Below are 18,946 nucleotides of genomic sequence, written 5' to 3'. Positions count from 1 at the left end.
TTGGGCACCTCTGTATTTGGGACTGGGATGCTGTCTCTTGGGCGCCGCTGCATTTAGGGAGGAGGATGCTGTCTCTTTGGTGCCGAATTCAGGTCGAGGGTGCTGTCTCTTCGGCGCCGCTGCATTTCACCACCTTTTCCCTTTGCATTTTTGGTCTCTGGAGAGTGTGTTTCTGTGCAGACCCCAGGGCTTCGTTTTGAAATCTATATTCATCCTGGCTCTTCCGTCTGTGGTGTCCTGTGGAACAGGCGAAGTAGCCCTCCTCCTAGGTTGCTCACACCCTTTCCAGAGTCCTGGGAGGGCCATATCTTCACCTCTCAAAAGTCCCCCTTCCCCTGTAGTTTAGAGGAGGAGAAAACCCTTTCTACTGGAGACCAGCCCTAAGCCTGGAAACAACAGTGTAAAGATGTCTACGCCTGCCATGGTAACCCTGTGCATCCATCCCTTTTCAGGTCGTTCCCTGGTTCCATTTCTCCTGGTAGCATTCTTGGGCTGCCTTCAGCCTCCCTGCTGCTACATAGAGCTGTCAGCTCCCTCCCTCCCTCCCTCCTTCCCTCCCTCCCTCTCTCCCTCCCTCCCTCCCTCCATTCCTCTCTCCTTTCCTTTCTTCCTTTCTCTCTTTTTTAGGGAGGAGGGAAGGGCTAAGTAACCAGCCTATTGCACTGTTTAGCCTTTACTAGGGGATAGTCTTGCATCACTCTGTCCTGGGCTGCCTGTATTTAGTTCTGTCAGCTTCCACGTGAGTAAGAAATGGACTGTGGAGTAGAGATGAGGTGACTCGTCCGCTCAGGGCTGACACTCCACCATCACAGGGCTGGGGCAGATTCCCTAGGTCTCCGCTGGGCTCCCTTGTTGAAATATGAACGGTGGGGCTGCGTCCCCGGCACCCGGCCGCCCGCATGGCTAGCTTATGCCCGAAATAATTACACAGAAACTGTATTCTTTCAAACACTGCCTGGCCCGGCTAGTTCCAGTTTCTTATTGGTTAGCTCTTACATATTGTTCTAACCCATTTCTAATATTCTGTGTAGCCCACGAGCTGGCTTACCAGGGAGGATCTTAACCTGCGTCTGTCTGGAGCGGGAGAATCATGGCGACTCTCTGACTAAGCTTCTTTTTCCCAGAATTCTCTTCTGTTTTCTCCACTTACCTAATTTTCTGTCCTATGAGGGCCGAGGCAGTTTCTTTATTATTCATCAATGAAATCAACAGATAAGATACAAGACCCACCTCCATCACTCCCTGATGTTCTCGGTGAAGTGATGTGTGTGCCCATGTGCTCATCGTTTCTGTCTTTGCATGGTGAAATAAAACTTTCAGCATGGAGTGGGCAGGGTGGTGCACACTCTTAATTCCAGCAACCGGGAAGCAGAGGCAGGTGGATTTCTATGAGTTGAAGGCCAACTTTAGCTATATAGAGAGCTTCAGGCCAGTCACAGCTACATAGTGAGACCCTGTTCCAAAAATAATAACAAAACAACCCAGAAGCCAAATCCATACTTCCTAGCACGATGCTTTGCATATAATAAGTGCTTATTAATGTTGGCAGCTCTTAGTATCATTCTTATAGTCACTTAGAAGCAAAAGCAACACACATTCCCACAAGCTTGTAAGGAGTCTGGTTGCGCACTGGTAGAGGTTTGAACACATTTTTAAAAAATATTTTTATTTTTATTTATCATGTATACAGTGTTCTGTCTGCATGTAGGCCTGCAGGACAGAATAGGGCACTAGATTTCATTACAGATGGTTGTGAGTCACCAAGTGGGTGCTGGGAATTGAACTCAAGACCTCTGGAAGAGCAGCCAATGCTCTTAACAGCTAAGCCATCTCTCCAACCCCCTTGAACACATTCTTATGTGGTTGGCTGGAAGGAAGTGTGCTTTGGGTCATCCGGTTAGTTCAGGGTCTTTATTAACAGGCTTTAGGAATTTATACTGACATGCAAATTTAGCAATAACTTTTTTTTAATATTTATTTATTATGTATACAATGTTCTGTCTGTGTGATGCCTACAGGCCAGAAGAGGGCACCAGACCTCATTACAGATGGTTGTGAGCCACCATGTGGTTGCTGGGAATTGAACTCAGGACCTTCGGAAGAGCAGGCAATGCTCTTAACCGCTGAGCCATCTCTCCAGCCCTAGCAATAACTTTTTATTTCTTAAGTTGTTCTGGCCTGCGGGCATACATGCAGATAGAACACCATGTACATAATATATACACACACACACACACACACACACACGTTGTGCTGGGGATAAAACCTAGGACCTTGTACACCATCAGCCAAGGCTCTACACTGAACTCCACCCTGGCAAGCACTTTGTGCTAGCTAGACTCTACCTCCAACCCTAAACTGTTAAGTTAAAAATGCTTTTAAGTGTTTTCAGCCCCTGAGATGGAGTCCGAGGCCAAGCCTGCAGTCCCACTGGGGGATCTGCAGTAGCAGTGAGGGCCTTTGCCGTTCTCCCATGGGAAGGGCTCTGACATCCCTATGCTGTATTGACAAGAGCATCAGATGAAGTATCCAGGGAAATGAGTACCAGGCTCCTGACCTGCAGCACCGAGTGATGCTGGAGATTGAGTTGTTACAGGCACTGGGTGCTTCATGTGCGTTCTCGTTTCTCTGAGACTTTGGGCTAATAATTGTACCGGTTTTGTTGTTTCATTTTTCTTATTTCTGAGAGAAAGGGTGAGAGGAGGCAGTGGAGTTAGCATGTGCTAGAGGCTTTGAGAAGTGATACCGAGGGATATATGTGTGCTATAGTGTAGCAAAGAGCCAGGGTGATCATCTCCAGGCCTTTGAAGTCTCTCTTGCCCACAGGAGGGATGTTGGCAAAGCTCTGGTGATGGTGAACTTGATAGCCCCCAGCTTTGTGAGGGCAGAGCATGAGGCCCAGGGTGCTGCTCTATCTGATACCTGAGATCTAGATGTCTGTCTCTTGGCATCAATGTGACACCTGCTGTAGGAAGAACAGGCCCTGGCAGCTGGTGCTTTGGAAGGAGAAGTTCAGCCAGAAGCAGGAGGAGTCACTTAACAGGGGACATGTGACAAGTGTCTGTCATTCAATCAGCACATTCTTTAGTTCTGTCCCCAGGGGGCTAAGCAATGCAGATGCAGAGAAGAGGAGGATTCAAATATAGGGCCCAGTGCCTGGCATAACGTGTTTGCCCAGTGAACACTGGCAGGACCATGGGGAGGTGATAGAGGACCACAAAGTCATGGAGTAGAGAGGACGTATCTATTCCTGCTCCAACACCAAGTTCCTGCTGCCCTGTCTGCTTGCGCTCCGGCCGGTAAGCAGACAAGAGTCAGAGCTACTGACTCTTAGCAGTTTACACAATTCAAAAGAAGTTGGGATTCCTGTCCCCTGACTCTCAAATCTAAACCCCAAATTTGGGACAGTTAGTAGGAAGAGATGCTTATCAAGCAGTGTGTGAGTCAGACACATAGAACCCAGTGCTCACAGCGGGCCTGGGGGACAGAGCAGATGCTTCTGTTTATCCTGATGAAGAGAGCCAGGTTAAAGAGATGCTCACACCCTTACAGCTAGAAGGCACATGTACTTAGACCTGCCACTCTGAAGCCTGAAGACTGCACGGTTGACTGTCCAAATCTCAGTTACATCAGAACCGTGTGGACATACCTGTGACCTGCAGGTGAAGGCCTGACTAGGTTTAACTTAACTGAGTTTCCTGTCTTTTTCTCAACAGAACTCCCCTCAGCTGCAGAGAGAGCCTTCAGTTATAAAGGAGTAGAACTGGGGGTGTCGATGACTTCTTCCCTTAGTGTAGATCCGAGTTCAGTTCTGACTACAGCCAGGAGGCCAGGGGCTTACAGCCAATAAGTGGATTAAGGAAGGCAGTCCACGCAGTTGCCAAGGAGAGGCATAAGAACATTGTAGCCAAATTAGGCTAGCAGGATTCCTCTAAAAGCAAGGGTTTGGGGCTGGAAAGACCGCTCAGTAACTTAGAGCTATTGCTGAACGATCATGAGAAGCAGCGTTCAGGTCCCAGCGCCCATGTAGTTAGCTGGGTACCCTGCACATATGCAGGGGGACGGAGACAGGAGCATTGCTGGGACTTGCTGGCTTTCAGACTAGGTTAGAAAACATGAACTCAGGTTCATAGCAAGACCTGTTCACAAAGGGAATTGAGTGATTGAGGGGCACACCCGATGCCTTCTGGTCTCCACACATGCGTACAACACACACACACACACACACACACACACACACACACGTGCTTGGCAGGGGGTATTTTTTGAGATTTGTATTTTTTTTAATTATGTGCCTGTCCATGTGCCCTTGGAGGCCAGAGGTTCTCATAACTGTAAGTGTGACTGTGTAGTGACCCGAGGCCCAGATCCAGGACTCCGACTCCAGGACTCCTCACAGCCCTGCTAAAGGGTGGCCACGGGAGAAGCCATGAATGATGACAGACGCTGGCCTGTAAGGACTGTCTTCTCTAATCTTGGGTGACAAGTTGATCTGTGACTCAGAACTCCAAGCTCTTCTTTCCTCATTTGTAAGATGAGAATGCTCACACATGGCCTAACTCCAGCATCTTAAAGGGCTCACAAGAAACCATGCCAAAGGGCTCACAAGAAACCATGCGCCCGAGATGCTTCCTCAGCACGAGCCACAGCCACATAAGCCCCCTCCATGGCCTGCTCCGGTCTGTGGCTCTGCACCCACCCCTCTGAGCATCAGCACATAAGACTCCTGCACAGGAGATGTCAACCTTCTGGTTCACACGGCTTCTACTCTGTGGTGGTTTTTGTTTTGCTGAGACGGTCTTGCTTTGTATCTGAGGCTGGTCCAATGCTGCCTTAGTTCCCTTAAGAGTTCTGATGTGTTAGAGGCATCTGTCCCTGTACCTAGCTGTTTATTCTGGTTTTGTTCAGTTATCTGTGTCCCTGTTGGTGCTCACGTAGGGATCCTGTGACACTTCTGCCTTCTGCCAACTGTTGATTCCCAAGTGGGGAGGGAGGGTGACTGTCAAACTCCTTTTATGTGGAGTTCTTTTCCCCAAGTGTTGCATCAATCTGACACTCCTGAGCAGTGCCTGTGTTGTGCCTGGCATGAGCTCCAGAGCCGAGATGCAGCCCGGCCCCACAGCGGCCTCCTACTGAAGCAGCCACTCAGGTCCTCATCTCAGCTTTGCTGCTATTCGTCCTGTGACTCTAGTTATTTCATCAGCCTTGGTCCCAGTTTTTCTTTTTCCTTTTCTTTGTCCCTTTGAGACAGGGTCTCTCTTTGTAGCCTTGGCTGTCCTGGAACTCAGTCTGTAGACCAGGCTGGCCTTGAACTCAGAGATTCCTCTGTCTGCCTCGTGAGTGCTGGGATTAAAGGCCTGCACCACTGGCTCCTGCCTGGCTTTAAGGGCTTTTTGTTGTTGTTGTTTTGTTTTTCCCATTTTTCTTACCTGGAGTGAGGATGAAGTGTTCTTCAACACTGGCCTGATGGTTCCCAGTTCTGATTCATGGCCTATCGTGTTGTGGGTTCACTCATTTTAAGCTCCGCAGCTCTGCCCAGCTGATCTCTTTATTGCCAAGAAGGCACGGGCACCTAGTGACTTAGACTGAGCACTGGTCCTGATTCTTCCCACCCTTATCCATGGCAGCTCCTTGCCTTGTTTGTGTAGGTATGCTTGCTTGCACATCAGCAGTTTCCTGTCCCCTTCCTCCCACCATGGTTTGTCTTTTCATCTCCTCAGATGCATGCAAGCTAACCGGTTCCAGAGCACACATCAGTGAGTCGCATTGAGCCTTCATATGAGCTCAGGACTCTAAATTTGCTTGACAAACACCAAGTCCCTGGCTCACCCTTTCCTGCCTCCTTGAGCTCTGATTCTATCCAGCAATCCCATGGTTAATGATCAGAGAGGCTTGTGCTCCTTGCCCTTAACCCTCTTGTCCCCACCTCCCATAATCCCCTGCTGCTACCCTGGAAATAGCCTTTGCCGCCAGTTCTTGAGGGGACCTTTTGTGAGAAATCACCCACCATGTGCAGCTGGGTAAGAATCATGCTGTAGTGGGTCCCACAGTACTGACCAGAGCCAGTTCACGTGGCGGAGTTCCTTCTCTGATTTAGGGAAGACAGAGGTCTTTCCCACCCTCTGCCCTGTGGACTGTGGCTAAATTTGCATCTGCCCATGCCTGGCCCACTTCATAGCTACCTTGCAAGGTGGGGTAAAGAGAAGAGAAGCTTCCCCCCCCATCTCTGCCTCCCTAATCTTAGATTTATGGGCTCCCGAATTAAGTTGACTTTGTGTTTCTCTTTTTTTTCCCTTTCATAGGGTATGGCAGCTGGAGAGAACTGGCCAAGGCCCTGGCCAACAGGAACATTCCAGCTGTTGATCCCAATCTCCAATTCTATCGTCCCCAGAGGCTGAGCTTCAAGGTACGTGGCAGGTCGGGTCTTTTTTCTGGTCTCCTTGCTGCTCAATCAGTCAGGCTCTTCAGTTGCCCTCGGTTGCTCCATGGCCGTAAGGGAAATCTGCTTCTCTGTGGTATGTGCAGAGACTGCTGGGAGGGCTGCAGTCTAACTCTGAGTTCTGGATGAGTGCCGATACCTAGCTTATCCTCAAAGCCAGTGCTTCTCAGCCTTCCTAAAGCTGTGACCCTTAATACAGTTCCCCGTGTTGCGGCGGGCCCCCATCCATAAAATCATTCTGTTGCTACCTCATAACCGTAATTTTGCTGCTGTTATGAATCATATGTAAATGTCTGATATGCAGGATATCAAGCGGGTCATTCTGCCCCCCAGGGGTGGCGACCCACAGGTTGAGAACCATTGCTCAAAGCCCCAGTGGGCCTAGTTGTCTTGTTTCGGCTTTTTACCACCTTGTCCAAGCTATCCAAGTCTGAGCTGTTTCAGATACATGGCGCCCATCGCAAGACAACACATCCTAAAAGCTAGGCTTAGCCGTAGAGCCTTTGCCTAGCTTTTGTGAGGCCCTGGATTCCATTCCCACCTATTCTACCCCAACCCCCCCCCCCACAGCATTCCCTGCATATTATTAACCAGCATATCCTGGAGACAGGACTGTTTCTGCTGACAGCACCAGATACGTGGTGCCAGAGGTGATAACGGAGACAGATGCCCTTCCCTGCAAACAGCTGTGATATGGTTTGTCATGGAGCATTTCCCTATAGTGTTTCTCAGGGGGCAGATTAGGGAAACTGGGGGCCATTCCAATTTGGAACCCCACCCCCGAAACAGCTGAGCCAAAACCAGGATGTGGATCCTCCGAGTTGGGTGAGACCAGAGTCGATCTGTAGACGGGTATGGTAGGGAGGACTTAGGGTGCCTTTGAGGGGTTCCCATTTGTTGAGATCAGTGACAAATCTGGATAGAACTTGGCGTGGGGGATGTTGGGGGAATAAGAAGTCACAGCTCCTGCCCCAAGGGGTCCAGAGTCAGTTGTTTTTTTTTTTTTTTCCTCATGGAGCAGGTTGAAAAATTCAGGAATGTGAGCAGACCTCCATAGTGCATGATGACAAGCCTGAGACAATCTCCTCAGGATATGGTGTAGATAATGAATGAAAGTATCTCTTAAGTTGACTAGCCTCCTAGGGACAAGGACTGTGTCCCATGACCCCCTACTTCCCCAGAGGCATCTTCAAGGAGCCCCATATCCCGTCCTATCTCCATTTGTTTTTTAAAAAATCATTTATTATGTACACAGTGTTCTGCCTGCCCACCAGGAGAGGGCACGAGATCTCATTACAGGCAGTGGTGAGCTATCATGTGGTTGCTGGGGATTGAACTCAGGACCTTTGGAAGAGCAGCCAGTGCTCTTAACCGCTGAGCCATCTCTCTAGCCCCTATCTCCAACTTTTCACCAGTATACTCACCACGTTCATTTTTTGTTCTTCTGATAGGACCAAGAAATTTCCCGAAGTAGGAGTCGGAACAGTAGCTACTTGAAGTGGAACAAGCCTGTCCCCTGGCTTTCAGAGGTGAGGAACTCCGCCGATCCTGCTCTTTACACAGGCGTAACAGAGGAAACCCAGAGATCTAGAAAACTCTCTTGTGATTATTGCTGTCCTGTATTAAAATGTCTTCCTCTGGGCTCATTAGATTTTCCTCCATTAGAGGAGCACAAACCTTTGCTGCAGGCCTACTGTGTGCCAGGCTCCGCCTTCCATCTCTCATCAACGGCTATCCCCTGTAAGGTGGTCTTATTGTTAGCTCAGCTCTCTGCCTAACACAATCCACTCACAAGGAGGAAGGTTTATTTTGGCTCCTGGTTGCTTTGGGCCTTTGTAGCATAGCCCATCGTGGTGGAGCTAGAGGAGCAGGATTCTAACTTGGGGTGACTGGGAGCAAAGAAAGAGGGGAAGGGGCTGGTCCTAATATCCCCTCCAGCAGCAGGACCTGGTTCCCTTGGGCTCTGCCTCTTAAAGCTCCCACCCATAGCAGCAGCACTGCAGGCTGTGACCTTTGGGCATTTCAGGGACATTGTAGATCCAACCGGTGGTAAGGGTCATTATCTTTACTTTATAGGTGGGCAAACAGTGTCTGGGGAAGTTCCGTGGGCTTTCATGGCCTTGCCAATCCCCAGTCTTAAAGATAACAACTTGCCCAAGAGTGTTCTCTCAGACCATTGAGTCCCATAAAATATTCCAAGAAGAAAGGAATCCATTGTTAAATAAACCTTAAAAAAAAAAAAACCAAATCAAAAATCCACTGTGTATGACAACTGTTCTTGGAAATTCACATTAACATATGAAAGATTCTGAGAAGTCCTGGGGAAATCTGTTTAGCTTGGTTTAGCTCAGCACGTCCCAGATTTATTTGCCCCTGAATTGCCTTTTCCATGAATGCATGTTAATATTCTGAGCTACCAATGTCTTAAAGGAACATGCATTAGGAATCTGCTTCAGAGAACAGTTACTGTGGGACCCAAATCACAACCAGGTGCAGGGACAATCACTTGAGCTGGCGCAGCAAAGAAAACCCCAGCCATTCTGATACTGTTTACTAATAGGCATTGATAGTCTTTTCCATCCTTCCTTCCTTCCTTCCTTCCTTCCTTCCTTCCTTCCTTCCTTCCTTCCTTCCTTCCTTCCTTCCTTCCTTCCTTCCTTCTTTCCTTCCATGAGCATGTACAAGTTATCTTGAGTACATGCTTGTACCAAAAACTCTAGACTATCACGGCGCTTTGGGAAAATCCCATCTTACGTTGTGTTTAGAACCCAGAATCTCCATCCTGGAGCCTGTGTTAAAGACTCCTTTTCTTGGCTGTGTGGCGTGGGCCAGTCCATTGTCTTTAGTGTTCCTTTTACAGACTGATCTTGGAGCTTGGGTGGTTTTATTTCCAGCCCACCCACTCGAGGGCCAGAGAGAGACAGTGTTAGCTCCTCTGCTCTGTGAGACTGCCCTCTGTCAGGCTCAGGGTGAGGATGGATTACAGTGCTGGCACACTTGTTCTCGCTGACATCACCAGGCACTGGAGACAGATTGCTGGGCCGTGATTTAGAGATCAGGTGGTCCTGGGGGGGACAGCCTTCTCTCTAAGGACAGCTTGGTTTGTTTTCCTTTCTTTTTTTTTTTTGTATGTTGTTCCTTGTTTCGCTCTTCCTTTCTTCCTTCCTCCCTCGGTTCCTCCCTCCCTCCCTCTCTCCCTCCCTCCCTTTCTTTTTTTCCAAGACAGGGTTTTTCTGTGTAACCACTCTGGCTGTCCTGGAACCACTCTGTGGACCAGGTTGGCCTCAAATTCATAGAAATCCATCTGCCTCAGCCTCCCAAGTGCTGGGATTAAAAGCATGTGCCACCATCATCTGGCTTGTTGTTTATTTTTGAGACAGGGTCTCCTGTAGCCCAGGTTGGCCTTGAATTCACTGTATAGTTGAGAATGACTTATAATTCTTCCTGGTTTTCTGCCTTCATCTCCCAAGTGCTAGGATTACAGGCACGTGCCACCACTTTTAGCGAGTTCTCATTTGTTCTCTCTCTCTCTCTCTCTCTCTCTCTCTCTCTCTCTTTCTGTCATTTTAAAGATAGAGTCTCAGGCTAGCCTGAAATTTATGATCCTTCAGCCTCAACTTCCTGAAAACTGGGGTTATAGGCTTGTGCTACCACCACATCTGTCCTGGAATTGACTTTGGGGGGGAGGGATCTCTGAGAAAAAGAGACCTTGGTTGACCTGGAACGCACAGAGCCAGCCTCTGCCTACTGAGTACTGGGGTTAAAGGCATATGCCGTCACACCTGTCCAAGACTGACTGTTTTAAAGAGATGGTGTCTTAGTGGTGTGGGAGGGCCTTTCAGTGGTAAATGTCAATGGATTTCATCTTTAAATGTTAAAAGACTTAAAACCCTTAATCTTTATAGCTCTATAGGGAATCCCTGATTTCCTAGGCCTAGGCGATGAGTAGCATCCTCTCCAGCTCAGCTCTCCCGTCCCTCCTGTGCCCAGCTCAGTGACTCTTAGATTAGGGTGGTCACCACTTGGTAGGCAGTGTGGCTGGGAAGTCACAGAGTTGGTAGAGAGCCTTGTTCTGAATGAAAGAGGTCTAAACGTAAAGATACTTCTTTGCTTTCCAGTCTCAGGCTTTGCCTGCCTGCTCTGAGGCCAGAGTCACTGGGAGAGGCAGCAGCTTTGGCTGCTGTCCTTCGTGTGTCCAAGAGGACTCCGCGGATTGGACAGCTGGGGCTGGGTGCATGGGGTAGCTGCCCGTAAAACTTCCATGGAACTGTAGCAAACTCCAGTGCCAGACATTTCATCTGTTGGTCAGTGTGCAGGGCCATGGGCATATTCGGTCTCCCTGGATCGTTCCCCCAAATAAAATTAATTATCAGCAAGAATCTTGGTGAGCACAGCTGGCCTGAGCAGCTACAGTGTCTGTGTCACTGTACAACATTGGGAGACGATGCTCCCAATTGGGAGACAGGAGCAGGGCATAGACCCAGGGTTCACTGTTTTGTTTCTAGCAATAATCCTGTGCCCCATGCATTTTTAGGGTTTGTTTGTTTTTTGCTTTGTTTTGTCTTTTTTGTTTTTCCTGTTTGCTTTTATTTATTTAATTAGGCATGAAACCTAACGCCGCCTAGAGTTTATTTTAGTTTAAGATATGCTAGGACCCACAGTGATTCCTTGCCTCAGGGTTACAGGCTATGTCACCGTGCTCAGCTTGCTACTGTTTCTGTGGGGCAGGGGTGAGGAGGGCGAGGAGGGTGAGGAGGGCGAGGAGGGTGAGGAGGGTGAGGAGCAAAGACAACTTTCAGGAATCAGTTCTCATCTTCCCCCTTACAGAGGCAGGATCTCTTGTTTCTGCTGCACAGTGTGCTCTAGGCAACTCTCCCCTCTCACAGTAGGACTGCTGGGATTCTCTGCCTCCCTCTCACAGTAGGACTGCTGGGATTCTCTGCTCCCATCTCACACAGTAGGACTGCTGGGATTCTCTGCTTCCATCTCACAGTAGGACTGCTGGGATTCTCTGCTCCCATCTCACAGTAGGACTGCTGGGATTCTCTGCCTCCATCTCACAGTAGGACTGCTGGGATTCTCTGCTCCCCTCTCACACAGTAGGACTGCTGGGATTCTCTGCCTCCATCTCACAGTAGGACTGCTGGGATTCTCTGCTCCCATCTCACAGTAGGACTACTGGGATTCTCTACCTCCCCTCTCACACAGTAGGACTGCTGGGATTCTCTACCTCCCCTCTCACACAGTAGGACTGCTGGGATTCTCTGCTTCCATCATCACTTTGGGTTTGAGACTATCTAAACTGTTGTTGGGGGAGGGAGGCTTGTTGGTTCCCAGCTGCCTGGCTGCTCAGCCCTGAAATAACCACACAGAAACTGTATTAAACACTGCTTGACCCATTAGCGCTAACTTCTTATTGGCTAACTCTTATATTAATTTAACCCATTTCTATTAATCTGTATATTGCCACATGGCAGTGGCTTACCGGCAAAGTTTCAGCATGTCTGACTCTGGCAGCCATGGCATCTCTTAACTCCGCCCTTCTTCCAGCATTCAGTTCAGTCCTTCCCGCCTACCTAAGTTCTGCCCTATCAACAGGCCAAGGCAGTTTCTTAATCCATTAATGGTAATCACAGCACACAGATGGGACTTCCACATCAGGCTACATGTTGAGACCTTGTCTCAAAAAAACAAAATAAAACAACAACAAAAAATGTTATGAGATCTAGTTCATATGCCTTACATACAGTGTGCAACCCAGTAGCTTCTGGTTTATTGACAGAGTTGTGCTTTGTTGAAGACTCTGCATCTTGCTGACTCAGACTCTCAGTGGTAGATCATTTGCTTAGAATTTGTGAGGCCTGAGATAACAATTCATACAGATAAATAAGGAATCCGGGGCTGAGAATGTATATAGATCAGTTGGTAGACGACTTGCCTGGGTTCAGTCCTCAGCTCTATATAAACTGGGCATGGTGACGCACACCTGTAATCTCAGGAAGTGGAGGCAGGAGGATCATCCCTAGCTACATAACAAGTGTGAAAACGGCCTGAGCTACATGAGGCATTGTGTCATAAAAGGAAAAGAAAGCCTTGCATCCCCAGCCATACCCTGTCACCACACTCTCGTCCCAGCCTTAGGTACGGAGCTATCTGCTTTATATATATTTTTTTTTATTTTATGTGTATGAGCGTTTTGCTTAATGTATGTATGGACATCATATGTGTTCCTGGTGCCCATGGAGGACAGAAGAGGGTGTCGTATCCCCAGATCTGGAGTTATAGGTGGTTATTAGCCATGGTGTGAGTGCCTGGAACTGAACCCATGTCCTCTGTAAGAGAAAAGTTGTTTACTTCCTGGCTCTACATTTGGCTGTCCCAGATACGGCATAGAAATGGAATCATGAGGTGAGTCCCCATGGGTCTGACTTCTGTCACCCATATGAGTGGCTGGCCCTTGCTGGAGCCACTGTTCTGTCAAAAGCCCAGCACACGTGGTGGGTGGGTCGGCTTGGAACTGGTGAGGCCTTACCTGACCTCAGTGTGCAGCAAGGGCCAGCCAGTACCCGCAGCCACGGCAACTGATCTCTCCTGTCCCTCTGTCCTTCTGCCACAGCTCCAAACACGGGTGATACCATTTTACACATCTGAAGTCTTGGTCTTTGATTTGAATGCCCCCCTCCCGTCCTCCCCTCCTCCCTCCCTCTCTCCGTCTTCTCCCCAGATGCTACACCCCTGAGCTGCACTCCGCTCTCTTTCAGCTAACTGCACGGTGAACACGTGACCTGGTACTCAGTGGCGGAATTTATTCCTCTGAATTCAGCTTCTATGATCATCCGTCCATTCAGATAATTCAGATATGGTGGGACACGGCGGAGGGAGCTGTTAGCTCTTCCCAGGGCAGGCAAAGAGGGCCTCAGAAGTATCTGAGAAAACTTGAAGAATAGATAGGAGCCTGCCATGTGGGGAAGAAAGCATGGGGCCTGATTAGGAAACAGTATTTGGGAGAGCGTGGGAAGTCGAGAGCTGGATGGTTTGGGGCAAAGGTTGGGAGTTGGATGTGGGTAGGTATGGCAGGGAGGGTACGGTGTGTGGTGAGGCCTGGGAAGGCAGGTCAGTCATAAAGATCACAGTGAGGTTTTATTCTGCGGTCACCTCAAGTGTTCAGCTGCGGAGTGACTTGCTCCATCACACCAGCCAAGCTGCTCCAGAACCTTCCTGGAGGCAGTAAGAGGACTCAGTCCTGGAGAGACTCTGTCATCCACATAGGCCACATGCCATGCTGCTGGCCTGGCAAGCCTGGAAGGCCGGGCAGAGGTACAGCTGGAAGGGGAAGCAGTGGACAGCTCTTGCTCTACTTAAATACTCCCTTCTGCCCCCTCCGTCTCCACGGGGTAATTACTGTGTGTTCTCTCGGGGAGTCATTTCCTGAGCCCCGATATCCTCCCTTCTAAATGAGACCATCCAATTGATACTTTCTTCCCTACAGCTAAATGCAAGTTCCAAACCATCACAGCTACTGTTTGGAGGAGGAAACCCTCCCCTCCCCGGCCTTTTGTCTTTGCTAGGCAAGGAGAGGGGCCGCAGCCAGGGCTGTGCCTGAGTGCCATAGCCTTGCTAGTTCAGACTCCCTACGATGGAGTAACACAAACTCTGGATGGTGTTGTCAATGTGGGTCTCCAAGACACCCCCACAGTCAGAGGTTGGGGACAAAGGTCTGAGACTCAGCCAAATGTTGGGTGAGGTATACCCCAAAGAAAGGGCTAATAAATAATCTCACTCACTCTTGGTCTGCCCTGCTGGCTTTCCATAGCACCTCAGACTCCCATGCCAAGTAGACTGCCTGGGGAGGAGCCTTGGGGATTGGTGTCTACCTGCCCTCAGGCCAAGCTGCTTTCAGGCCTAGCCCGGCCTCCTAGCTCCAGGCTTCACACTGCAGACCTCTCTGGTAGCTGTGTTCCCCCTCTGTTCCCTTGCTCTTTTGGGGACCAAAGTTCTTTGACCTGGAGGTCTCTTGGGGAGGACTAAAAAGCAGGCCACTTGGAGGAGACAACTGATTCTTTGAAGCTGGATTTGAGGAATTTCCTCAGAAGCAGCATAATGTCCCCATTCTTCCCTTCCTCGAAGTCTCAACCCGCCTCCCACCTACCGGCCACACACTTTCTCGCCCACCCCAGCCCCCTTCTTGTATCCCTATGAGCGATGGCTACTGCCCAAGTGTTGACTCAGCTCGTGTGCTTCCAGGTCAGAGAGGGACAAGCTAGCCTCTGTCTTCAGGGGCTAGCAGTGGGACCATGTCCATGAAACCTTGCCGGTCATTGCAGCCTAACGGAGACCTTCAACATTCCTGTTTCCGCATACCCCTTTTTAAGAATTGTGTGTTGGGGGTGTACGTGTGTGTTGGGGCTTGTGGGAGCCAGAAGACAACCTCTGGCGTCTTCTTCAGGGCCATCTACCTTCAGTTCTGAGATAAGATCTCATTAGCCTGGGGCTTGCCCACTTAGGACTAGGCTGGCCTGCTGGCTCTAGGGATCCTCTGTCTCCCCCTCCCTGTCTTCGGATTCCAGGCTCTCACCAGCCTTTTCAGAGTCTTCTGGGGACGGAACGCTTGTGCTCCTGTGGCAAGGCTGTATTAACTGAGCCGTCTTCCCAGCACCTCATCCTCCATCACTGCACGGAGGACCCAAAACAAGTCCTTCGGTCTGGGTGCCTGTTCCACTTCTGCCCACTTTTTTCTCAGGAATGACTCAGATTTTGGATCGGACACGCTCCAGTTAGGGTGGCGGGGCAGGGCAGGACCTGTTTGTGTGTATGGATGAGGCGCCATGCGGAATGCACTCAGCTCTGGCAAAGGACTGGAGTAATTTGAAACTGTGGCTCAGCTGGGACCATATCCCTGCTTCTCTTCGCTTCCTAAACATCGCCCCTTACTCACCTGGAGTATGGCTGTTGACTCTGGCCTGTCTTTGGCAAGAACCTTTGCTCCAGGTCTAGGCCTGTCCCCTTCCAATGCCACAGCCGAGAGGGACAGAGAAAGGGCAGACACTTCTGTTTCTGCCAACTCAGTGCTGCCAGGAACCTGTGAGCTACAGGAGGCCCTGGTGCTGCAAGACCCGGAGGGGTCCCAGATGTCACCATAGTCTTACTCAGCTGCTTCCCCCAGCCAGAATGTGAAGACCACTATGCAGATAAGGTCTCCTGCCCGTCAGACTGCTGCAGGGCCTTCCAAGACGGGGAGGGGGGGGCAGGGCGGGCACAGCCCTTCCTAGTTCCCTCTGTCACTTCTGCCATTTTGTCCCTGTTGTGCTCCTCGTGCCTGCACCTGTGGAATGCAAGGCAGCTCCCTGCCTGCCTGGAAGGAACGAGGAAGGTGTTATGTGTATCTGCAGGCATGTGTACATACTTGACCCATCCGTCGAGTCAGGCCAGCGGGCTGTTGTTAGCTTTCTGTCATGCCTGAGATAACCAACTCGTAAAGCGGGAAGGATTGCTTTGGCTCACAGTTTCAGAGGTTCAGTCCTAGGCTTGCTTGGCCCAGTTGCTTTGGGCTTCTGGCTGCTGAGTACATCATGGTAGCAAAGGACTGGAAAGTCAAGTAAGACAAAATAGCCGGGACCCGGTATCCCCTTCAGGGGCACAGCCCAATGACCTAACTGTGCCCTGCTAGATTCCCCACCTCCTAAAGGTTCTGCCATCTCCCAGAAGCACCATGGGCTGGGAACCAAGTAGTCCATGGAATATACAGGAAACACTGTGCCCACCTGCTTGCTCTGCTCCAGGGCTGAGCTCAGGCCACTGCTGCTCACTCATTGTCCCTTCTCCTCCACACAGTTCCGGGGACATGCCAACCTGCATGTGTTTGAGGACTGGTGTGGCAGCTCCATCCAGCAGCTCAGGAGGAACCTGCACTTCCCGCTGTACCCCCACGTAAGTGCCTGCGGGGGTGTCTGCCCACCATCCCAGACCATCTGTGTCCCCTCCACCTCATCCTCCCACCTGCCTCCTTCCCTGCCCCTGCTCAGCCCATTGCAATCTCTATTATTCCTTCGGTCTTGTGGGCCCCCTCATCCTCTGTTTAGAATATCTTGTCTTCTCCCTCCCTGAGGCTCCTGCAGCCTGGCATTCAGTGTAGGCTCTCTTGGTATTTATCCAGGGCCAACATGTACAGGTGTGCAAGTTGTGCATTGCACGAGGTCACCCGGACCAAGAACTGAGTGAGACCTGACGTTTATCGTGAACGCCACACGCTGTGCCACACCCCTGGTCTCTCATCTCCTGTTCCCCTCCTGGTCTTCCCACCAGTCTTGAGTAGCTCCAACTCAAATCCCTTAAATTCTTCTTCCTGATTCTGAGTAACAGTTCATCTTTCTCAACATAGATCCGCACAACCCTGAGGAAGCTGGCTGTGTCCCCCAAGTGGACCAACTATGGTCTCCGCATATTTGGCTACCTGCACCCTTTTACTGATGGTGAGGCAGCCCCAAAGCCTCATCCTTCTTCCTGCTCTTGCGTACTTCAGGAAGGTTCTAGAAACATATGTTCAAGCTAGGAAATACATCGCACTGAGTCCCTGTTAGCCCATCATCAAGGGAGAGGGGAAACTGAGGCATGGTGAACTCTCACCCAATAGCTTCAGGCTGCCGCCTCTCTCTCTCTTGCAGCTGGAACTGGCTGGTCTCCATAAGTCCTTCTCCATCTTCATATTGCTACCCCAGAATGTAGAGTCCCCCCCATAGGCAAAGGTGGGGGGCAGCCAGGCGCCATGAGTGAAGGGAATTAATGCCCAGGCATAATGTAGGCTTTCAGCCCTGGTGCCAGGACCCTCCTTGACTCACCCAGACACTCTGCCGTTGCCAGGGAAGATCCAGTTTGCCATCGCTGCTGATGACAATGCCGAATTCTGGCTGAGTCATGATGACCAGGTCTCGGGCCTTCAGCTGTTGGCCAGTGTGGGCAAGGTAGGGTCAGCTCAGCCCCTGGTTCTCACTGATCCCTGGGGGCAGTTGGTCTTGTAGTACATGAGACTACTGGGGGCCTCCTTAGCCAATAGCACTGCCTGCTTGAAGAAGGGACAGAGGCCACGCATGGTGCTCCACCCTATACCGCAAAGGGCGTGTGAGATGTGGGCGGAGTGGGGATCTGGCCACATCTATCTTTTGGGTTCTGCTGTCCCTCAGCCCCATGCTGAAGATTCCCGCTGCGCTGGTTGCCTATGGGAAGTGGGGGCAGATGTGTGTTGGCCAGCCGTCCTCCCTAACTCTGGCTTCTGTTTCTCTCACCTCTCCTCTTCCTTTCCTCTCCCTCCTTCCCTCCCCTCTCCACACACTTCTAGACAGGAAAGGAATGGACAGCCCCCGGAGAGTTTGGGAAATTTCAGAGTCAAATTTCCAAGCCAGTGAGGTGAGTAGGGGAGGGGTCCCTGCAGTACCAGGCCAACCAGCATGGGAGAGCTGGGAGGGCCTTTCCTCACCCTCTCCACCAGCTTGTGGCTCAGGGTTCCTGTGCCCGAGCATCCACATGGTCTGCCTACACAGAAGCCGTCTGCCGTGCCCTTCCTTATTTTATAATTTTTTTTTTAGATTCTATTTGTTGTTGTTGTTTTGTTTGTTTTTTTATTTTTTCGAGACAAAGTTTCTCTGTAGCTTTGGAGCCTGTCCTGGAACTAACTCTTCTAAACCAGGCTGGCCTCGAACTCGCAGAGATCCGCCTGCCTCTGCCTCCTGAGTGCTGGGATTAAAGATGTGTGCCACCACTTCCCGGCTAGATTTTTTTTTTTTTGATGAGTATGTTTTGCCTACACGCATATGGGTGTGCCATGTGCGGGCCTGGCACCCTCAGAGGACAGAAGGATTATCTGGAGCTGGTTTTTGTTGTTATTGTTTTGTTTTGTTTTCCCTGGAACTGGTTTTACAGGTGGTCATAGGCCGCCACGTGGGTGCTGGGAACCGAACACTGGTCCTCCGCAAGAGCAGTGCTCACTCTTGTAAGCTATCTCTCCAGCCACCTTCCTCATTTTAGATGAGGTCACTCAAGCCCAGGGAAGCTTTGTGACTGATGGAAGCCACACACACATTGAGTGGCACTCAAGGTCTCCTTTCTTCCCGTCCTTGCCTTCCCATTTTCTCCAGACCTTGAAATGCTCTCACACATAAAGACAGCCTCATGGTTGCTCTGGGACTTAAGAGAGGGATCCGAACAGGAAACTGGAAGGATGTCTTTGAAGTGATCTGGATAAATCAGTGGACTCTGAATCTAGTGCAGCTTCAGCCCGCCACCTGGTGGCTGGCACAGTCACAGGCTGAGCAGACCTAGCTTGCAAACAGCCCTTGCTTTGTGCCAGCACTAGTGTGAGCATTCTGAGTTCTCTCAGTGACGGGCGTGGACCCTAAAGCAAGGCTGCCTGGTCCAAATTCCAGCACTGCTTACTATCTGGTGACATTGGGCAAGTTACTAAAGATTATGGGGCCTCTTCCTGACAGCCATAGAGGGTCAGTCAAAGCACCGACC

The 18,946-nt window shown here is 50.3% G+C and overlaps 1 protein-coding gene across 3 annotated transcripts in view; it reads left to right on the top strand.

Annotated features, from left to right (window-relative positions):
• The window catches only part of B4galnt3 (beta-1,4-N-acetyl-galactosaminyltransferase 3), a 104,339-nt gene that overhangs the window by 62,622 nt on the left and 22,771 nt on the right, over window positions 1-18,946 (top strand). For all 3 annotated transcript variants that reach the window (XR_007592931.1, XM_050148655.1, XM_050148653.1), the window contains exons 2-7: window positions 6,303-6,406; window positions 7,891-7,968; window positions 16,271-16,366; window positions 16,818-16,908; window positions 17,297-17,397; window positions 17,772-17,839. Coding sequence is in view for 2 of the 3 variants with exons in the window: in XM_050148655.1 (XP_050004612.1) it covers window positions 6,303-6,406; window positions 7,891-7,968; window positions 16,271-16,366; window positions 16,818-16,908; window positions 17,297-17,397; window positions 17,772-17,839 (538 nt within the window). In the remaining variant the exon portion in view is untranslated. The remainder of the gene's footprint in view (window positions 1-6,302; window positions 6,407-7,890; window positions 7,969-16,270; window positions 16,367-16,817; window positions 16,909-17,296; window positions 17,398-17,771; window positions 17,840-18,946) is intronic.

Source organism: Alexandromys fortis, unplaced genomic scaffold (genome assembly GCF_014885135.2).
Source record: "Alexandromys fortis isolate MF-2015 unplaced genomic scaffold, M_Fortis_MF-2015_v1.1 scaffold_59, whole genome shotgun sequence".
NCBI classification, from domain to species: domain Eukaryota; kingdom Metazoa; phylum Chordata; class Mammalia; order Rodentia; family Cricetidae; genus Alexandromys; species Alexandromys fortis.
The sequence above is the reverse complement of the archived record's forward strand: the minus strand, read 5'-3'. Positions and strand labels throughout refer to the sequence as shown.